Source organism: Musca domestica, unplaced genomic scaffold (genome assembly GCF_030504385.1).
Source record: "Musca domestica strain aabys unplaced genomic scaffold, Musca_domestica.polishedcontigs.V.1.1 11, whole genome shotgun sequence".
In the NCBI taxonomy this organism is placed as follows: Eukaryota; Metazoa; Arthropoda; class Insecta; order Diptera; family Muscidae; genus Musca; species Musca domestica.
In genome coordinates, this window is record NW_026712133.1 from 9,680,351 (window position 1) to 9,702,358 (window position 22,008).

Consider the following 22,008-nt stretch of genomic DNA (forward strand, 5'->3'; position numbering starts at 1 on the left):
AATAAATAAAATGGTATTTTTAAGAGACATAGACTTATTTACAAACAGGAGGGGATTTGAAATATCCTTGTAGAAAATTAAAGCCTTTTCAGATGTGAAAAATGATTTCCCAGTAAGAAATCTCATTGCCAAATAATGAGGTCATTAAGTACATTTTGACACCAATACATTAAGTACATTTCGACACCTTATTTTAACATTTAAGTTCAAAATGAAAATGTCAGGGAAATCGGATAGAGAATTCACAATCGTAAAAAGTGGGCGGAACCGTCATAAATTCAAAAATATTGTTAAAATTATCAAAATTGCGAATATCAGAGGTTATAATTATATGAGGCTATAGGAAAACCTTAAAATAAAAGTATAGACATTTTTCTATCAAAGTACCCATCACGAACTCAATTGGAAAATGTGGCTAAATTAATCGAAATATTGATTTTCGGAAGGTACCGTTGTGTAGCAGTTAGAGGAAGACGTGGATCTGCATGGAGGTAGTGCCTATTACAAACTCCAAATTTAAAATAATAATACCAGTGGGAAATGCGGCTAAAATTGCAAAAAATCGAATATTGGGAGGTATAGTTTTATGGGGGGCCATACGAAAACATGTTCTATTAAGAAACTTTTTTATCAGAGAATGTACAGGGTGAGTACCAACGCTCGTTACCGTAATACTGGTAGCGTGGCCAGACGTCAAGGAAGTGGATGAAAGAAAACTGCAACATCGCAATATTCCCTTCGGCAAATATTGAAAAATGAGCTCGGGTTAAAGCCATTGAAATTCCAAAAAGTGCAAGAACTTATATCGCAACAGAAAGAAAATAGGCTAAAAAGAGGTAAAGTGGCGAACTGCGGCCAAATTTGAACAGCGGCCGAATTTGATTTTCCCGATGAGAAAACATTCGTTGTCCAGCAGTTTGTAAATCTCTCTCTCTCTCTCTTTAGCTTACGAGTAATACAGAACGTATGTAGTTGTCATTATTTTTGGAATATTGCCAATTAGTATTAGGCTATCATTACTAGAAATGCTAAAGGTTTTTGCTACTCTCTGTATTGAGCCTTAATGTTAGTTTCCACAAACAAACGAAGATGCCTCACCATCATAGCAATACAATATTGAAAAAAATATAACGAATTTCAAATCTGAAAAATTACATAAATATACCTATGTAGGGCGAGCAACACTTTATGAGGAAGTGATAAATTAAATATCCAAATATGTAATTATTTTTGGTCTTTCTGTTTGGTTTCTTCTTGTTTTTGCTTCACCAGTTGAGTAAAACTTAACCTTCGCTCGGCTGCCAACTATTTGAAAGAGTTGAAATGAATAAACCGAGTCGGGCCAGAAGAAATGACATTGTTCAGAATTTTATTTTGGTTTGTGTTTTGCAAAATTTGGGCCATAGTTTTCGTATTATGTGTTTCTTTCATTTTTCTTGTTGTCGTAGAATTGGTGAAAGTTTGCAACGAAGAAAAAATAAGGGAAACTCTTAAAATGTTTATTATTGAATAAGGCCTCTAAGAAGATTGACAAAAGATAAGAAAGAATATAAATGTTTTTATTTCGGGGACAATAGGGTGCGGCTGCAAAGGTTCGATGCAAAGATTACCATTAATACGCCTCTTTTCATTTATTGTTTTACTTGAATCTAGGATGATTGCAAGGCATGTTCAATCTAATGGAAAACAGAAAAAGAAAAAAACTTAGCTCAAGAAAACATAAAAGTAGTAATTATTGCTCAATTTTTTTGTTTTGGTATTTCTGACGAAAAACTGACCAGCACTAATCGCTTGAATGGCTACAATTGCTTCTGTTGTACTTCACTTTTCGTCTGGCATTTCAAGTGGCGGTTTTTATTACCAATTCCATCGGTGTGTAATGAACTCGGCTTTTATTTTGTTAAAAAAAAAACATTTTGCAATGATGCAAAAAACTGTATATTGAACATTCGCTGGTGCTGCTAGTCATGCAAGAAAGGAAGCAACAGAGGAAAAAACGAAACAGAAACAAAAAATAGCTGCAAGAGGTAAATTGATGGAAAATGTGTAAGAGTGGACATTAAGGTGGGTCGTATTAGCCATGCGGCAAGAATATTATATAAAAATTAAGAAAATATTCCCAGATGGTGCCACTTAGAGTACCACCAGTCAGTATGAGCATTACCAGTAAGCCAAACGGAATGAGCTACAATTCAGAAATTTGGAATGAGAGTCACAGATGGATTTTAGGACAACTTTACCAAAGTTTTAGAAATTTGAACTTAAAAGTGACGAAAAGTTCTAAAATGGTACTAAACTTGTATATTGGTACCATTTGCTATTATGTGAACGGCTAAATCCTTTGAAATTTGTACTTAGTGTGCGAACTTTACTAAATGGTACTAAATTTGGAACAGTTTAGTTAAGTGTGAACAGATGAAGTTGGAATTTTGAAATTTTGTGTTGGGGTCCCTGTTGGTAGCCGGTTTGTGAAAATATATACTACAAGTACACGAAAAGTACTAAATCTGAAATTTGCTATTAAGGTGTGAGTACATAAGCAGCTTGGTATCATGGCTGGGCATATTTAAGCCAAATCACACTTTTACGATCGTTGTTTATGTGAAGCCTGGACATATGGAGATGGCTCCGGAAATGTGTACTAAAATTGTAGGAAGAGTATTTAATAATACTATATTTGGTATTAAGTGAAGGGATAGGGATAAAATTCTAAAATTTCATATTTAGGTAACTGCTGGTATCTGAGGTTGAGTCAAGGAATAAAGCTGAAAACCTGAAATTGTATGTTTCAATAACTGTTGGTGTATAGCATTGAGATATGGAATGGTTTTTCAAATGTGTACTACAATTGTACGAAAAGTACTAAATAGTACTAATTTTTGTATTGAGTGAATGTATGGAGCTGAAATCCTGCAATATGATTTGGATATCACTCTTGGTGTCTGTGTCTGTGTTTGAGATTTGGCGGTGGTTTGGGAAAACGTTCTATATTTGTACGAAAAATACTAAATGGTAAATCCTGAAATTTAATAAAAATTTCACCCTTGGTGTTTATGGTTAAGATGTGGAGGTGGTTTTGGAAATGTGTACTACAATTGTACGAAAAGTACTAAGTAGTAGTAATGTTTGTATTGAGTGAATGTATAGAGCTGGAATCCTGAAATTTGATATGGATGTCACTGTTGGTGTCTGTGGTAAAGACAATGAACTTGTTTTGGATATGCGTACTATAATTGTTGTAAATCGTAGTAAATTTGGTAATGGGGGAATTTAAAGAGGTGAATTCCTGAAATTTGGTATTAAGGTCGTTGTTGGTAACCGAGCTTAATATATGGAGATTGTTTTGAAAATACTTACTATGATTGTTGGAAAAGTACAAAATGCTACTAAATTTTGGTATTAAGTTAATATATAGAGCCGAAATCCTGAAATTGATATTGAGGTCTCTATTGGTATCGGGTGGTGATTTGCAAATGCGTACTGTAATCGTTCGAAAAGTACTAAATGGTACTAATTTTGGATCACTGTTTTGTGCATAGGATGCAGAGATGTAGATAATTTTTTTTTGGGTATTAAATGTTACCATAATTGGGTATTGGGTGAAGGGATAGAGCTAAAATTCTGAAATTAGATATTGAAGTTGCTGTTGTGTTCTAGGGTTTACATATGGGGACGAAGCAATAGTGTGGACTGACGTATTGAATGTGGGTCCATTATACAATGATTTTACTAATATCTGCCACGGTAAACTTCAAATAGAAAAGTTTTGTTAACTTTTCGGTGTAAAAGGTAAACATTTCCTATTATTCATATGATGTATAAAATTTTGATAATTTTTTTGTCGAACTGAAAAAATTGTGCATTTTGAGTTGGAACTAATCTTCAATTTTAAGGTGGACTTTTCATTGACCATTTGCTAGTTATGTATATTTTAGCACTAGGAAATAAGGTAGAAAAATATTGCATTTCTATTTTAACAAAAAACAGTGAATTTGGAACTGGATTGGTATGACTCCTTCCTATGCGACCCAACTGAATATACATTTTTCTTTAGCAAAATATAAATCATTTTGCCCAGTCATTGTACTGGTAGACAGTTTTCGCGGCATTTACCCGTTACCATCGATGGGTACAAAAATATTTCCTTGACCTGGCTACGACGAACTGTTGGGAATCTTAATATGTTTTTGTGTGTTGCATGTAGCTTCTGTAAAAGGTCTTGCTTTAAACAAAGAAGTGATTTTTTTCGTATTTTGAATGCATATGAATGGAAATTTAGACATTTCCATACAAACGTAATGGGCATTTAGACCATGGCCAATGGATATGACATTCATATTATATATGATGATAAATTGCATTTTAATATTTAATGTTGGGAAACATATATCATTTTTTCACTACAAGGTTTGAACATGGGTTTTGGGGCTATTGTGGTAAATATGGATTTGAATGATGTCCTTAAACACGGGAACGTTTAAAGTCAATTATCCAATGAAATTAAGTCATTGAAAACTTATCGGCGTAGCACATTTGATTCCTCAAAGAATTAACCAATGGAATTCCTTTCTCTTTTCGTCACCTCTGCAAGCTAAAGATATATACTTATAGACAATCGCACATTATTATAGTTTTAGAAAATAAATTTGGGGGCGCGGAAGTTCAGAACGCCAAATAGTCTAACTTATAAATTTTGTTTGAAAATACTCCATGTTTTAGCTTGACATAATGAAATAAATACCCCATACAGATAGGCATCAAATTGCCCAACTCATCAGTCGTTATTGCCGACCGATATATACCCTCCGCCAATGTCCTTTTATGGGGTTTTAAGTGTTACGCCGGAGGGTACTGAATGAATGGACCAATATTGACTATATCCAGTACTTAATTCACTCTATATGAGACATGCTATAATTTTTGGAAAAGGTTGAGATGCACTTGAGGTTTGAGGTAAATATTTAGATACTTCAATATAGTTAGTGAAAATTCGAAAGTTCGAAAGGAACCTGATGCTTATTTCGCGTTTTATGGATTTTCACAGGTAGTGGACTGTTATATTCCACCTTCACACCAGACCTTGGGTTAACAAATATATTGTGATGTGTGTAATTTGAAGATAATCGGACTCTTAAGATTTGAATTTATTCAAAATGCCAGACAGAAATCGCTAGATCGACTCCAAATGTCCTGAGACGGATTTGGTCCAATGAGACCTAGGGTCTAAAGCCGCTATTTCGATAAGGCACGTTTTGGCCGTAACCATATAAATATATGCATTTTTTTGGATTTGGATTCCAATTTCGATTTCAGCCCATTGATCGCATTTTTATTGGAGCTATGACTCTGTAAAACAGAGCAAAAAAGTAAATCATTATATTTGAGCTCGAAACACATTGGGTGTAATTTTTCTTTGTCTCTTCTTTATCTTCTCCTCCTCTTTCTGGTTGTTTTTGAATATAATTCCAATTCGAATGCGAATTCGATCATATTTCATTTACATAATACAACAACTCAGTTGGACGTCGGCAGCAATTGTAACAAAAGAAAACTATTGTAAGCTGAGAAATCAAGCATACCAGCTCAAGTTATGATTACTCACGGTGGTGCCTCCTTCTAATCTTCGTTTGGCTTTGAGTCCGAAAAAACAAATTTGAGCTCCATTGAGTTTCATCGGTCGGACTGACTTTTATTTCGCATACAATTTTGGCACAAACAGTAGCCCGCTAGATAATCATTATTCATAATTTTTATTGTGCGTGTCACACCATCAATGCGATTACTTTTGTTGTTGTTGTGGTTGTTTTTTTTTTTTTGCATTAGGTCTTTCATACAACATATTTATCAGCACACCCAGCTGGTGGCTAGCGTAGAAAACGCTATTCTCACAAATAAAAGTGAAAAAAAGTGAATGTGAATTTGGTCTGATGTTATTGTTGTTGCTGTTGCTATTACGTTGTTGCCTTTTTAAAAATCAATTTATTTCAACTCTTAATTTGTTAATATCCCAGCAGTTTTAGATATACGTAGAGAGAGAGAGAGCCGTAGGGGTGTTTCGATCAAGTCACGTTTATAAAACTGTGTTCGGTGGTTTCGGCAAATGTCATAGGGCTAATTGATTTATGGAAGTCAATTTTCAAATTATTTATTTTGCGGTTGGTTGGTTGCCGAGTTTGCATAAAAATATTGGGCGTCATTGCAAAATGTTATGTGAACGGGTCAGGTTGTACATTTTGACATATATGGTAATTGTTATTTTGATTTTGGAGTTTACGAAATGTGAGCACGTTCGTAAGACATGGTTAGAGGATAAGAGATCAGCCCTTCACAGCATCAGGATGGACACTTGCATAACTTTATTGGGATTACTGGCAGTGTAATATTGATAATTATTTTATCGCGCCCCTTCCTGAAGAACAATTATAGTTGAGGTTGGACCATTTTGACCACATATAACCAACCAATCCCAGCAAAAAATAGTAATCATATGAGTCACTTCCAGAATTACTAGTGGTATTCTCTTCAATACCCGTAAGCAAAAAATGACAGCCTATGACAAAAATCGCGTACGTAGGTCTACATCTTCGTATTGTCCCCATATAACGATACCTCCTGATATTCGGTATTTTGATGACTTTAGCGACATTATTAATCGGAATGCTTTCAAATTTCGTAAAGGGTACTGCAAAGTATGTCTGTGGAGGCATAAGCCTTCCTATAGCCAACATATAACGGTACCTCCAAATATTCGGTATTTTCACCTGAATGGTTTCAAATTTCGTGATTGAAGTTCGTAATAGGTACTACAGCCAATGATAAAAAATTACTTATGAAGGAACATGTCTTCGTATAGCCCCCCTATAAGGATTATCATTTGAGAGGCATTTTTTATTTTTTTTTTAAATTCCTTCAAAATGGCGGATAAAATTAAAAGTATAACAAGGCCCGGCCGAACTTAGCTACTTTTTTACTTGTTTGTACTTATTTATACTTATTTTTTTGAGTACTTGGGGGTAATTAGGTAAGTACTTACCTAACGATATGCCCATGTTAAAATAAGTTTTTTTAAGTAGTTCCTGATGCCAAAATGTACTCAATAAACCCATTATTTGGTAATGAGACTGTTGAATAGTTTGAGGGAAACTTTTCTTTTGACTTCACCCCATGTATAGAAGATGAATGGTAATGTGACCTGACAAAGTGAAACAATCTGAGTGATTTTTATATTTTTAAGGTGTATATATGAGGGGGATACTCAATTTTTCAATTTAGCTTAAGTTTGGTGAAATTATGACAAAGTTCATAATAAGGCCGAATAGAGAAATCCCACTGCTATCCTAGCAATTGCGTTTTGAAAACGTTGTCGCTATGTTGGGGAGGCACCACATGGCTTAGACCGTTTAGTCAATCACAATACGACTGTATTAAAGCTATTCAAAAACGCGGAAGTAGTACAGCGTAGTACATTTTTAGTGGGTTTGGGGTTATGAGTTAGGTTTCGCATTTATATAAAATAAATACATTTTTACACCCTCCGCCTTGAAATATATTAACTTTGTCATTACGTTCAATTTAACGATGTTCGTTTGTCTGTCTGTTGAAATAACGATACAGCCCACATTATTTTACGTAGAGCTACAAAATTTGGCAGTACAAATTGTAATGTGCCTAGGATGGCTGGTATTGAAAATGAGATATATGGGTCAACGTTTTGGTATAGACGCCATATAACGGTACCTCCCGATATTCGGTATTTTGATGATATTTGCCACATTTTTCCACGGATTTGTCTAAAAATTGATATTTGAAGGTCATAATAAGTTCTAGCTCCGGTGGCGAAACATTGTATGTATAGGTCCATGTTTTGGTATAGCCTACAGTACAGTACCTCCAGATATTCGGTATTTTGATGATTTTTTGCCATATTTTTTTTTTCGCAAATTTGTCTAAATATTGGTATTTGTGGATCATAACGATACCCACCGGTACTCATTATTTTGATATTTTGAAAGGATATAGCCATGCTGGCCTGACCATGTGACACCCTAACAGTATATGGGATACATAATTGGAATTTCTAAAAAAATCTTTGTAATTTTGGGTTTAATAAATAGGATTTTGTCATTATTACATTCCTCGTCCAAATCTCTGACCTCACGCAGCATTCCGTGTCGGTTGTTCTTTAATTATTACCTCTAGAATTTTTGGTTCATTTCAAGCCGATTATCTCCAAAAACAATAAGCTTTTATTCTGACCCTATCCCTACCCCATTCAAAATTTCGTGACGATAATTTCGACCTGTGTATAAGACCACAAAACATAGTGTTGTAACATATAACGAAAAATTAATAAAAAAAATATACAATTAAATATTTAAAGTCCAATTAAAAATACTTCATGCGATATAAATAAATGAAAAAAATATCACAAAATGTAACAACAAATATTTAATTTTTTATTAGAATACTATTATTTACCTATTTTACCTTCTATTCAAATTAGCAGGTTTCTGTCCATTTCTAAACTCTAACCCAATGCAAAATTCCGTCGATTGGTCAATTATTGTGGCATTCATTTATTTATACTTTACCCCCACTCAATGCTAGATCGACCCAGCCCGGTGAGATAGGACGATCCATGAATATGACCCATGTCTTATGATAAGGACCAATCTTTCGATGTGATACAAACTTTTTGATCCAATCAAGCTCCTAATACCCCCAACACCTAGAGTTGTAGGTTATAAATATTAAGCATTTGACAGCAACAAATAAAAACATACGTACCAAACTTTTTATGTCCCCACCAAAATCCGCAAAAATTTGGGGAATTTTTGGGAGATGGTCGATTTGTCAATACTGAATATTTTTGCCGATAGTTTTCAACCATTTATTTGAAAATGTACCTGGGATATTCAAAAAATAGATAATGAGGCCAATTCCGAACCCGACTATACTTTTTATACAATTTTTGCAAGGATTAGGAAGGATGATTTCAAAATAAAAAAAATTAAGAAACCAAAACAATTTAAACCGTACGTTATCGAATGTGCTCATTCATTCACTCTTTTGAGACCTGCTGAGGCCTTTGCTCCAAAGAGTATACCTATATTGTTCATCTTGACAGAAGAAAATTTGACATAGTGAGAACCCTAAATTTACAGATCATTCGATGGTAGCTGTGGTCGAATACCGAAAATCAGGAGCGGCCACTTAGCCTATTTTTAAAACTAATCAATACAAACTTTTTTTTCCAAAATGCCAAAGCTCCATATAAAATAAAGTGGTTTTTGACTTGATTTCGTCTTAATCGGCATTATGTGGTTTCAAATGAATATTTCGAAGTATTGTTGGAGATTTTTAAAAAGTTTGGGGATATGCTCTTTAAAGGTTTTCGACCACGAGATATAGTTTTTTTTATTTTCCACAATTTGAGCATGCACAGATCTTATACTCTGCTGAAGTCTAAATATTTTAGTAGCAAATGATCGAAATTGTGATAAGATGACCACCCACTCACACACCCACTTGTAAGAGTTGATTCTATGGAAGTGGGTTGTGGTGAGCCCTTTTCTGGACGGTTAAATAATCTAAGCACTAACAGCCAATACATATACCACCCTCCCCAGTCATATTATGTCCAACGAATGAAAATTTCGTATTGAAAATATTACTCATTTATTACAAAATTCCCCACCTACACAATACCACTTCCATTACAATAAAATAGGTATGTGTCAAAAAAAACCCACACCACAATTATAATTGTCTTTAATTATATAAAATAATGAAATTAATTTCTATTGTAATCTAAAACCTGACATCGTTAAAAGTTGACAGTTTTCCCCATTTCCCATATAGAAATGTTCATCCGAACCGATGGAATTACCTTACACTCATCGATCGATCTGTAAAAGTTCAGTGAGATTTGTTGTGGTCGCCTCCACAAATTTTCTATTTTCTCTGCCCACCCATCAGCCATCAGATGTCGCAATTCAATTGCCTTTGTGGTTGGGAGGGAGGGATGGATGGACTGATGGATGTCAGGCGACGCTAGTTTATCTGGCTGTTGGGATCAATGACCAACTTGAGCAGGAATATGCCCACCACATTCGCAATTGTTTGCTGTCATCTAAAAGTCAATCGCTTCACAATTTACCTCCCTTCAATTGACACGGAAGAATTCGTAAGCCTCCTCTCCCTCTCTCTCTCTCTTCCTCACGCTGCTGGCCGATATTTATGGAAACCTTCTATACTTGTTTTGAAAATAATTTATCTGGGAATTCAATTAAACACCATTTAATTATAACAGACATGTTTAGATTCTCAATTGATTTTGAAACAACAACGACGATGCCGACAACGAACTACGCGAATCTGTGGAGGTTGGTTGCAGCAGTGTACCCCACTGTAGGCGACCAGCGGAGGAACTTTGAGATGTGTTTGCTATAAAGTTTATGAAAAATTCAACAGCATTTACAATAATTTCCACTGCAATCAACAGGTTCGTAGTTTTTTCTTCTCGCTTTTCGATTCGAACGGTGTTGATGACTTTGATTTGACTTGAGGAAACCCACATTCGAAAGCAACAAGTTTTCAGTTTATTCCACATTTTATGCAAATGCCTCAGCAGAGGGTGTGCATCGATGGATGGTGGGACGGGCGGACGGTCGGATGGATGCATCGATCAATGTATGGCAAATTGGCGGAAATTAAGGCAGTTTTTTTACTGTAGTTTGAATTTTTTGTTTTTAGTTTTCACCTTAAGGGGCATTGCTTTGAATACATTAAGATAATTATCTGCTCGCAAGTGGGAAGATAATAGAAAGCCGTATCGAAATGTTACGCATGCGTAACGAAGGTGAGTCGGCGGATGCACTGGTATCGAGTTACAACAACATAGCATCGTTGCATCCAATCAATCCAATGATGTGCAATGTGTTTAATTTCAAAGATTAATGAATCGATAACGGCCGTTAGTTTGTGTTGGCGCAAATGAATAGTTCAGATTACACAGTTCAATAAACACAGGCCAATAGAAACAACCGAATGCAATGTGAAGTTGTTCTTCGTTTATAAATGTTTGCGATCCTTTACATACGTACACCCATCAAAACATCTCATTACCAAATAATGGGTTGATAATCTACATTTTGGCTATTTAAATCTGTCATAGGAAGTAATTACTTACAAAATATCATCAGTTCAGCCCTTGAAAAAATGAATGTGCGGTATTCTAAAATTGGAAGGACGCCTCCACCATTCTATGGAGGGTATATTAGTTTTGTCATTCCGTTTGTAACTCCTCGAAATATTCAAGATAAACACTACGAAGTATTTCAGCGTAAAATTCTAAGACGATTTAGCGTTGTCCGTCTATCTATCTTTCAAAGATAGAAGGCTAAAATTTCGCACACAAGTGTATTTTGCCAGTAGGCAGGTTAAGTTAGTAAATGGGCCATGTCGATCCACGTTTTCGTTTAACGGTACCTTCCAATATTCGGTATTTTTATGATTTGAACGACATCATTCACCCGAATTGTTTCAAATTTCGTACTTGAAGATCTTAAAGGGTACTTCAGCTTCGTATGGCCGCCCATATAAAGCTCATAATTTAAACGGTATTTTTCGGAATTTGTTGCAATTATTCAAGTTTCTTTCAAATGGTGCAGGGTATTAGCGTCTTTTTACTTGTTCTTATTTTTTGGTTCTTAGTGGAAGTTTGTTAAAATTAAGAGGATATGATGCTCTTTTGCAGTTACTGGTGTCCAAATGTACTAAGGGTAGGGTAGGGTTAAGGTTTGAAGTCGGACGTACTACCTCTTTGAATGATAGAGGTAAATTATTGTGCCTGTAACTTTTATGAAAATAACAGATTATTTTTAGCTTACAGGTACACAGGGGGTATGTAGTTATCATTTTCTGGAATTCTGGTAAACAAGATGGCATGTGATTGTCGTTTTTTTTTTTTTGCTATGTAAGCTTAAGGCAAAAAAAGAAAACCAGGTACCAGAAGCAGTGTGTTAATATTTTTCATGATCGCTTGTAACCCAAGTATAATATAATTGGCATTCAATTCTTTTACGGGATATGCATATGATTTTCGAAAATTTGAAGTTTGGTGGGAGAAGTACCAGAATAAATGGAAGAGAAGAATATCAGAATATGCATAATGTGAAGAACTCCGGACATTGTTTTTCCCTCTTTAAGAGAATTATTATTATTATTTAAAATTTTGATCTTTTGTGTGCAAGGTACGTGCATGAATGGCTCAACATGGCTCAATCCGCGAATTTAAATTTAAATGTACCTAGCAAAGACACGAATCACACGAATTGTAATCCAGTTAAGAAAGGGATAACAACGAGAGAGAGAGAAATAGTAAGGATAAATGATAGGGAACTCAAGACATTTGAAAATAAATGTATCATGCGAATATATGAAACATATAGGCAAAAATAATTTCGGAAAATACAGATAAAAGGATTCGCTGTACAGAAACTTGAAATGAAGCGAAATAACTTTTGCCCACAATTTCCATATGTTTGGAAATTTACTCCCGAGACTTTCTTTTTTGTGGAGAGTATTAAAATAAATAAATAGGGTAAAAAATGGTAAATTTTTCATCCCATTGTAAAACCTCCAAATAAATTCATGATCAGCATAAAATTCTAAGTCGATGTGACGATGTCCGTCTGTCTGTTAAATCCGCCATATAGTCCACATTATTTTGTATTATGTCTAGAATGGTTGGTATTAAAAAAACGATAAATCGGTCCATATAGCAGTACCTCCCGATACTAAGTATTTTGATGATATGTATCAACGGAATTGTTCCAAATTTGGTATTAAGAATTTGTAATGGGTTCCTTTCTGGTCTGTATAGGTCCATGATTTTTGTAGCGCCCATATAACAATACCTTTCAATATTCGGTATTTTGACTATATAGGCCACATTCTTTAACGAATTTGTCCAAAATTTGATATTTGTAGTTATTAATGGGTTCTAGGCCGGTGGTGGAACACTGTATATATAGGTCAACGTTTTCCAATAGCGCCCATATAACGAATTTGTTTCAAATTTGGTATTTGTAGCTCATAATGGGTTCTACAACCGGTGTCAAAACACCAACAGATATTTTTTGAATTGATTCTTAATTTTAGATCGTTTTTGTGATAAATTTACTTTCAAAATCCTGACCACACCCTTTTTACTCTCTCTCTCTCCTTCTCTCTCTCTCTCTCTCTCTCTCTCTTTTAAATTTATCTTTAGACCTATAATTTCGATGAGACACAATTTGGCCGTATCAAATGATATATACCTTCGGTAGCCATAAGGATGAGGGTATCCAGATAAAATGTCAACATTTTTTTAAAGATTTTCCAAAGTAATCCGCTTTCCATACTGGCTTTAGTGAATGTCCACCAGGACATGTGGCAATTTTTTGCCCCTCTTTTCAACCTTAACTAACCCAACCATCGTTCTTGATTTAAAGACGTACGCTTCTATGCTGAGATTTTTCGTTGGGACGTTAATGAATCTCTAAACGAGAGAGGGAAGAGAAGGGGAAGCCTGCATGAATTTTGAGGTATTCTATAATTCATTTATAATAAAACGTCAAATGCCAATGCTGAATTTTGTTCTATTCTCTAATGATGATGATGTCTTTCAAAATCAATCAATTCGTGGGAAAATATTTCGTTAGATTTTTTTCTCGAATATCTATAGAACAAAAATGCTTTTTTAATGTATTTAAATTTATTTTCTATGTTACTCTTATTGTTTAGAGAAAAATTATTAAATTTATTTACGCAGTAAATTAGCTGAAATCAATGGCAAACTAATTTGTGTACGTGAGTTATTAATTGAAATTGAAATGTTGAAAATGTTAATAGCTAATTTAACCTTTTGCTGTTTCTGTTAATAAACTTGTTCAGTTGTCGGACAATGGACAATAACATTAAATACAAAAGTGAAGGGGGCATATTTGGTTCGGCAAACGCGTATAAAATCGGCTTGTTCTTTTGACTCGGATTCCATATGCTGTCTGGGAAATGTGGGAAAACGTAGAGAATAATTATGGCCCAGACTCCAAATAATTTAATTAAGGGATATTTTTGGATAATGCAATCTTAAGGTAGAGTTACGTTAACAATTGCAAAGGCAATTGTATTTCTAGTACGCTAAAATGTACTACAATTGCAATATATGTTATCAAAATTAAAGAGCTCTTAAAAACTTTAAATTTCGTATTGCAAAAGGGGATTCCCCTGAGAACGCCCTTAATAATTATATAAAACCCAATATCCCACAAATGTATCTTTAATTTTCATAACTTTTATCTATGGAAATTAATTTATAGCAGAATATTATATTTTGCATAATGTTAATAATAAACAACTTTGTAACTTTTTCCACTTCTTTCTTTCTCCCTCTCTCTCTCTGTATTTAAATCAAAACCGCCTGATTTGAATAACTAATGAGATTCGATTACTGTTTCTGTTTCTCCATCGAATTTGCACAAAACATTTGCTATTTCTATTTTGGCCTTTGCTTCGGTCAGTCCAACGGCTTCCCTTCATTCATTCATCGTCTTATGAATGAAATTATCTATTCAATGAATGACAGAAAAACAATTAAAAAAATGAGAATATTCAAATATGGCAACACGAGAGGAAACATTTAAAGACAATAAATTACTTGGCATTGCCTAAACGGCCACCGCGATGGGCCCAATGAGATGAGGACAGAAACATGTGTAATATGTCCATAAATGAAATTGCTCCTCTTCTGTCTTGCGAAAAGAATTAAAGTAAAACAAATATGAAAGATTCCGACAAAATGTTGACAAGGCAACACGCAATATTATCTACGCATAACAGATCATGGGAAACAATTTTAAAAGGCGCGACAACTTTCAGGCATTTGCGTACACGCACATCCAAAACAAAAATGATAATAAAAAAATTACAACAAAAAAATTATTCGAGTTCAAAATTTGAATTAATTATGTCGTGGAAGTGTTAAGTTTTCGAATAAATGGTGATATTGAAAGGGAAAGTTTTTTTCCGTCGGAGGGAGAATTTCAAATGTAATTAATGGCATATCAAAACAGAGAGAAATTAATGAGGCATCTTGGGTTTTAAAATGAAAAAAGCAACATTTTCATTTCAAAATTTTAATTTCAATTTTAATATTTTGAGATCTTAAGTGTCGTTTAAAATGATGCGATTATGATTACCCAATAGAATATCCTACTATCGAGGACGGAACTTGCAAAGGGTGATTTTTATATCCTAAACCATATAGGGTGAGATGAAAAAACTGCAATCAACTTTAGACTGCTGTTATTTCTAAGCCACTAAGCCATTGTTTACAAGCATACAAAAACATTTTGGTGAGAATTTTCCAGAAAAAAAGTTATTCGTGATGGAATTCAAGCGTGATAGTGTGATTTCTTTATATTTGGCTGGAAAACCACAAGTGGCTATCGCTAGAGCACTCCAGCATTTAAATGTGAATAAATCTTTTGTGTTTCGTAGCATCGCTCGTTACCGTGATACTGGTAGCGTAGCCCGACGTCGAGGAATTGGACGGAAGAAAACAGCAACATAAGCAGAAATGGTTCGAAAAGTAAAGAAACGACTTGATCGAAACCCGCGTCGCAATGGCCGAAAAATGTCTCGTGAGCTGAATATATCGCAATATTCCATTCGGCAGATATTGAAAAATGAGCTCGGGGTAAAGCCATTGAAATTCCAAAAAGTGCAAGAACATACATCGCAACAGAAAAGAGCTAAAGAGTTGCTTCGCTTGGTCGGGAATGGGCCAAATTACCAATTCGAACAAATCTAAACTTATTCTAAACTTTAATGCTATTTCCGACATTTTTTGCTTTCATTCAATAAAATTAAAAAAAAGATAAAATTTTTGGAAGTGCTGTTGTAAGATTTAGAAGATTTTCCAAAAGAATTTTAGTTTTATTTAATTCATTGGTTCCTCTTCTATTGAGCTTTCGATCTCGTCACTTGGGCAAAAAGTTTTTTTTTTTAATAGAAGTTATTTTGTAATAACTTCTGGGGATAATATCCCAGACAAAAAACAAGGGAACTTATGAGGATTGGTGGATCTTTCCGAAACCTAGGTATTCCCTGTCTTATCCCCTGGTAAACATTACCATCGTTTTCTACTAATAAACTAACGATTTTAGTGTTTAAGTCCCTCACATTCGTAATATACACTCCACAAGAATTTGGATATAGCTCCAATATAGATCTTCAATCGATTGCGAGTAAATATGCCTCCGATATATTAGTTCCCTCTGAAACCAAATTATAACTGCTCTACAGCCAAATGTTCATAGGTGGTATGAAAAGAATTATGTAGTTACTCTATACCTCCCCTACTTTACTTTTATTTCATTAATTCAACATTTTTATAGAGTTTGAACATTTCAAAGCCTAACTCTTTAACCTGGAGTACCACTTGTGCAATCACTTGACGAATCGATGGAAGTAAAAGTGGGACACCCACACACTTGAATAAAATGAGAGAAGGCGGCACGCTTCATTTCAATTGGTTTTGAAGTCATAACTGCCGTCAAAGAAAAGTGCGTAGCAATTATAAACTCATTTAAAATCCCCCAAAACTTAATACCACCCATGTAATTAGTTTCATTTGTTTGCAACCAAAAAAAGATCAAGATCTCAACAAAAAAAAGACAAGAAATCAAAAAATGGCCACAAAATAATGCCATCAAATGAAATTAAATGATGACGTAGTCAAGCCATGGATTTGTGATGATGATGTTTCAGGTCAATTGCAGCAATGGTTACGTCCGCAGAGAGGAACAAGATGCCAGTAATGATGATAAAAGTTAGGAAATGCGACAACATGCCATTCACCGCATTAAATTAAAATCGCATTAAAAAGCCAAAAAAAAACGCTCCCACCAAAAATAACAATTAAATGTTAAACAAAAAATCAAATAAATTAAATAAAACAAATAATTACCTGTATATTGTGAATTGATTGAACTCAAATTGTCATCGCTTTCACGACTCATGCTGCTTGTGTCTGCAAAAGAACATGGAAAAAAAGAAAAGAACGCAAAAAGGCAAACGATAAGCAAAAAGGCATAACAAAAATAAAAAAATAGGTAAAACAAAATTCATGCAAAATTAAAATATAAAAATAACAAAATTATGATAAAAACAATAAAAAATTCTTAGAGTTCTCTTGTAAAATTGGTTATTTTGGGTATTAACCCCCTTTTGGAAAAAATAACCACACGTGCAAGTTGCCGCCTCTGGCTGTTAAAAGAAACCGCTATTCTTAAGCCATTTTTTTACAGCTTGTAACAGCAACAATGTTAGCAAAATTAAGACAAAATTTAAAGATCGGATTTCTTTTGACATTCAAACACAACAATTAACATTTTAAGAACGGATTATGGCCAAAATCGTGAGTGGAGCGGTGTTAGAACTTTGGTTAACTGTTGCAAATGTTTTTTTTTTCAAGCCGCAGTCACGAAATTTACTTACCAACAACAGCCGGCAGCACCGCCAACATTACCGGGCAGCAATAGCCATTTTGTGGTCAAAACTGCTGCGACACAGCCACACAATCACAAAAACAATAATAAATCATTTGCATCAATTTTATTTTAATTGAACCTTAAGAAAGCAACAACAACAAACACCTTGTTATTTTGGTTATTTTTTTGGACACGCTCAGTTATTTATCAGTCCACTTGCAAGGCGAAAACAACTTAATTACGATTTTGATATGCAAATTGATTTGCGTCTTTAGTGTTCTCTCTCCACGCCACCCGGGCGAAGAAACTCGAAATTAGGTGGGCTCACATTCTGTTATGGAAGGCCTAATGATCATTCTGATCGTAAAATCTCAATTTAGAATTTATTTACTTGTGTCTTGAATGGCAAGAAAACAATGACACAAGCCACAGCCGACCGCGCGTTCGTCTATCCGTCGTAATGACAAATATGTTCTCTCACGAAAACAGGTGTCTAATTTCTAAGCCCAAAGTAAAATGCGTGGGCCATTTCCAGAATTGAATAGAATTGTGAAATTATTGAAAGTTTTGTAGGTGTTTTGTTTGTTATGGGGGAATGTAAATCACGCCATCTATCGTCCAAAATGCAATTAAGATTCAGTTGCCAAATAAGAAATGGGGGATGACATCTTATTGTTGGCTAACAAAATAAACAAAAAACAAATCTCGGGTGATTAATTCAACATTGGAAGATTGTATTGCAAATATAATAGAAATTTAATAAAAATGAAAACCCGTTAACACTTTTGCATCAAAAGACTATGCCGTAGTTTTGGTTTACCGGATAATCCACAGCTGCATCTTCGTAAGCAATTTTAATTTTATTCATTCCATAATGGCACTTTACCCCTAGATGCACCCGAAATCAGGACGTTTTCATTTGCTTTACATTTAAACTTTGGTTTTAGCTGAGCAATAAGTATTGAACAGCGTTATTTTTGGAATACAAATATAAACATGATTCTAAATTTGCGGGTTTTTTCTATATGTGTAATTCGGGGTTTTTGATGCTGATACACTTCCACCCATCCACATTAAAACGTTTTCAAATTTGAACACCGCCCTACCAAGACTATCGAATCATGTTTTTTTTTCTACTCAAACACGCCAGATAAATTTAACAAGTACAAAAGCAGCTAAGTTCGGCCGAACTGAAGTTTTTATAGCCTCCACCATTTGGAAGGAATTTGAAAAATTTTCAAAAAAAAAAAAAAAATCCGTCGAAAAATACCACCAAAATGAAAACCTTTATATGGGGGATATACGAAGACGAGGTGCTGCATAAGGCTGTAGTAACGATTCTGAACTTTAAATACGAAATTTTAAACAATTCCGGTGAATAAATACCGAATAAAGGGAGCTACCGTTATGTGGGGACTATATTTCCGACATTACGAACTTTATATACGTAATTAAAAACAATTCCGGTGAATAATGTCGCTAAAATCATGTAAATACCGAATATCTGGAGATACCGTTATATGGGTGTTATGCTAAAACTTGGAAGAAGGAACTCCTTATATGGATTTTAAGATAATTCCATTGAAAAAAAAAAATTAGCTACAATCATAAAAATACCGAATATTGGGATGTACCGTTATATGGGGGATATACGATATCGTGGACCTATATACACACATCTTATCCGGGGGTAATGTACTCATGTCAGACCATTCCATTGAAAAATGTGGCTAAGATCCTCAAAATATCGAATATCGGGGGTACCATTGTATGGGGGCATGCGATATCGTGGACCTTATAGACAAAGGCAAAGAACTCACAGAGAACTCCTTGTGTAGAATTTCAGACAGTTCAATTGAAAAATGTTTATTTTGATAACCCCATTCTGTCAAAACCAGAGGACATATTTGCTAATTTTCACTCGGGAGCGAATCTTGCTCGAAGAGTGTCCGTTTTTATGGAGTCTACTTACAACTCATTTGTTTTGTGTGGCAACTCCCCGAGACACCCCTGTTAGCAAAATGCTCAAAATAGATTAAGAGTCTGCTCTAAGAGTGAAAATGAGTGGAAAAATATATTGGTATGCTGATATGTGGCGTGTGTGCAGCAGCAAGAGTGGGGGTAAGGTGGGGGGAATGGTGTGAACCTGTTACCGAAAAAATACACTTATATAGAAATACAACAAGAGTATGACAAAAACCAATAGAGTGATCGGTTAGGATAGAATCTGCTTGATTTCGAACGAATTTTGTTTCCACTCAAAAATCGAGAAAAACATGATCATAACTCCTGTTCGAGCTACATCGAAAAAGTGAGTTTACTCGGTTTTTCATTGCTCCAAGAAGTACTTTGACTCGAGCGAGTTTTTCGCTATTTCGTTACCGAAAAACGCCCATATATAAATACAGCAAGGGTATGACAAAGACTAATAGAGTAATCGGCTAAAGTAGAATCTGCTTGATTTCGAACGAATTTTGTTCCCACTAAAAAATCGAGAAAAACATGATCATAACTCCTGTTCGAGCTACATCGAAAAAGTGAGTTTACTCGGTTTTTTCTGCTTCAAGAAGTACTTAGGCTCCACTTCGAGTGACTTTCTGTCCTTGTATAATATCGAGCGAGTTTTTCGAGCAAGTATGATCGAAGAGAGTGAGTCTAACAAGAACTTCATTTTCTACTTTTTCGTTTTTGCAGGCAGCAATGCGATTACTTCTGTTTGAGAAATAAGAGTGGGAATCGAAATGCTTGGATCTGAGTAAGAATTTAAAGAAATAAAAGAATGCAGTTAAGAGTAGAAATTTCTCGGTTTCGAGAACATTTTACTCCCACACAAAAATGAACAAAACCATACTCGCAATTATTCATTTTTCCCTCTACTCGAATTCGAGAGAGAGAGAGAGGGAGGGAGGTAGAAATTGTTGCTTACTTTAGAAGGCTTTGTGATAGAAGAATACAATAATACAGAGATACATTTTTTTACTTCTTTCGGAGTTAAGTTATCTTTTTGGTTGGACCATGCTTCAATTGATTTTGTCCAATCGGTTAAAATCAATTTTTGATTCGTAATTTCCAAATAAGTCTTTCAAAAAAAATAAATGTTATTTTAACTTCTCGAAGGTGACATGTAGTCCCCTACATCACAAAAAGCTATCCAGTTCACTCCCACAGTCAGGGAGCAGATCCGACGAAATATTTTCAGAACATTTTGCATGTGAATATCATGCTTTGCCTTCAAACTTATTATTTTGTAATAAGATTTCTTTACTGCATATAGTTTATTTTTTTTTAAGCAAAGTCTTCCAGAGCGGATTGTCTTCCAGCAACGTTTTCGTCCAGAAATAATCTTTCTTTAGCCATGTTTGAAATTTACTTTCTTGACAAATTCCTATTTTATTTTTTACTTATTCTCTCAACGCATATAGGTCCTCATCCGCATAATTACTAAGCAGAATTCAAAGCTCCCAATATGGGTCAAAGTAAACTATAACAAAACTAAATGAATTCATTATAATTTGAAATTCTGGGAATTTAATTCTTTTGAATTTAATTTTCAAGTAGAATACTTGAAAAGTGACCTCTCAAAAAATGGCGATAATATCTTTTCTGCTACACGCTTTTTGACATTTTATACGTCTTAATGTGTTTAAATGAAACCGGTGTACCAGAGGATAAACTTGTCTCCGACTCAAGAACTCTAGAAAAACAACAACAATAAAAACAATTATTTATTTATTATTACGCAGGAGGTAAACCCCGTTTCAACGTAAACAAATTAAAATAAAAAAATATATATTTAGCCAAAAATTATTACGATAATGCGAAACAGGCTGATGCTGCTGCTGATTATCACCAGTTTCGAGTGTCGATTTTTTTTATTGTCTTAAGTGCCAGGCAAATATTTTGTTTACGGCTCAGTTAAAGTCTGCTGCCATTCAATGTTTTGATGGTTTAAACAGAAACATGTTTTCTTAACAATTATTTTTTGACTTGTTTCTAAAGACTATTCGTTTGTTTGGTTGACATGAATAGTAAAAAAATGAGATAAACAACAGGAGAAGAAGAAGAGAAAAATAATTCGCTTTTATTTTCTTGTTAAAAGTTACGAAGAACTCTAAACAAATAATTAAGTGGCAAGCGTGCGAAGTTCCCCGTCCAGGGGGAGGGGGTTGTTGGCGGAGCAAAATAAACAAGAAACCATAGACAATTAGTGACGCTAAACGAAACTGATCAAAAAATATTCGAGAATATGGCTTTAACAAGCTAAAGATCAACCTGACACCGAAACGAGATCTCATTAAAGCCGATGGCTTGCCGCAGCTGATGCTGCAGCTGCACGCAAATGCCATAATTAAAATACCATATTAACCCCAAAAAAACAAATGAAGGCAAAATAACAAAAATATAAATGCATTATATACATTTGATTCCAAACACATATTATGACCACATTAACAATATATTTTGGATCGAA

The 22,008-nt window shown here is 34.5% G+C and overlaps 1 protein-coding gene across 5 annotated transcripts in view; it reads right to left on the reverse strand.

The window, feature by feature from the left end:
- Positions 1–22,008, reverse strand: part of LOC131800350 (restin homolog) — a 100,023-nt gene that overhangs the window by 28,330 nt on the left and 49,685 nt on the right. For all 5 annotated transcript variants that reach the window (XM_059131033.1, XM_059131026.1, XM_059131020.1 and 2 more), the window contains one exon: positions 17,015–17,077. In XM_059131033.1, coding sequence (XP_058987016.1) covers positions 17,015–17,077 — 63 coding nt within the window. The remainder of the gene's footprint in view (positions 1–17,014; positions 17,078–22,008) is intronic.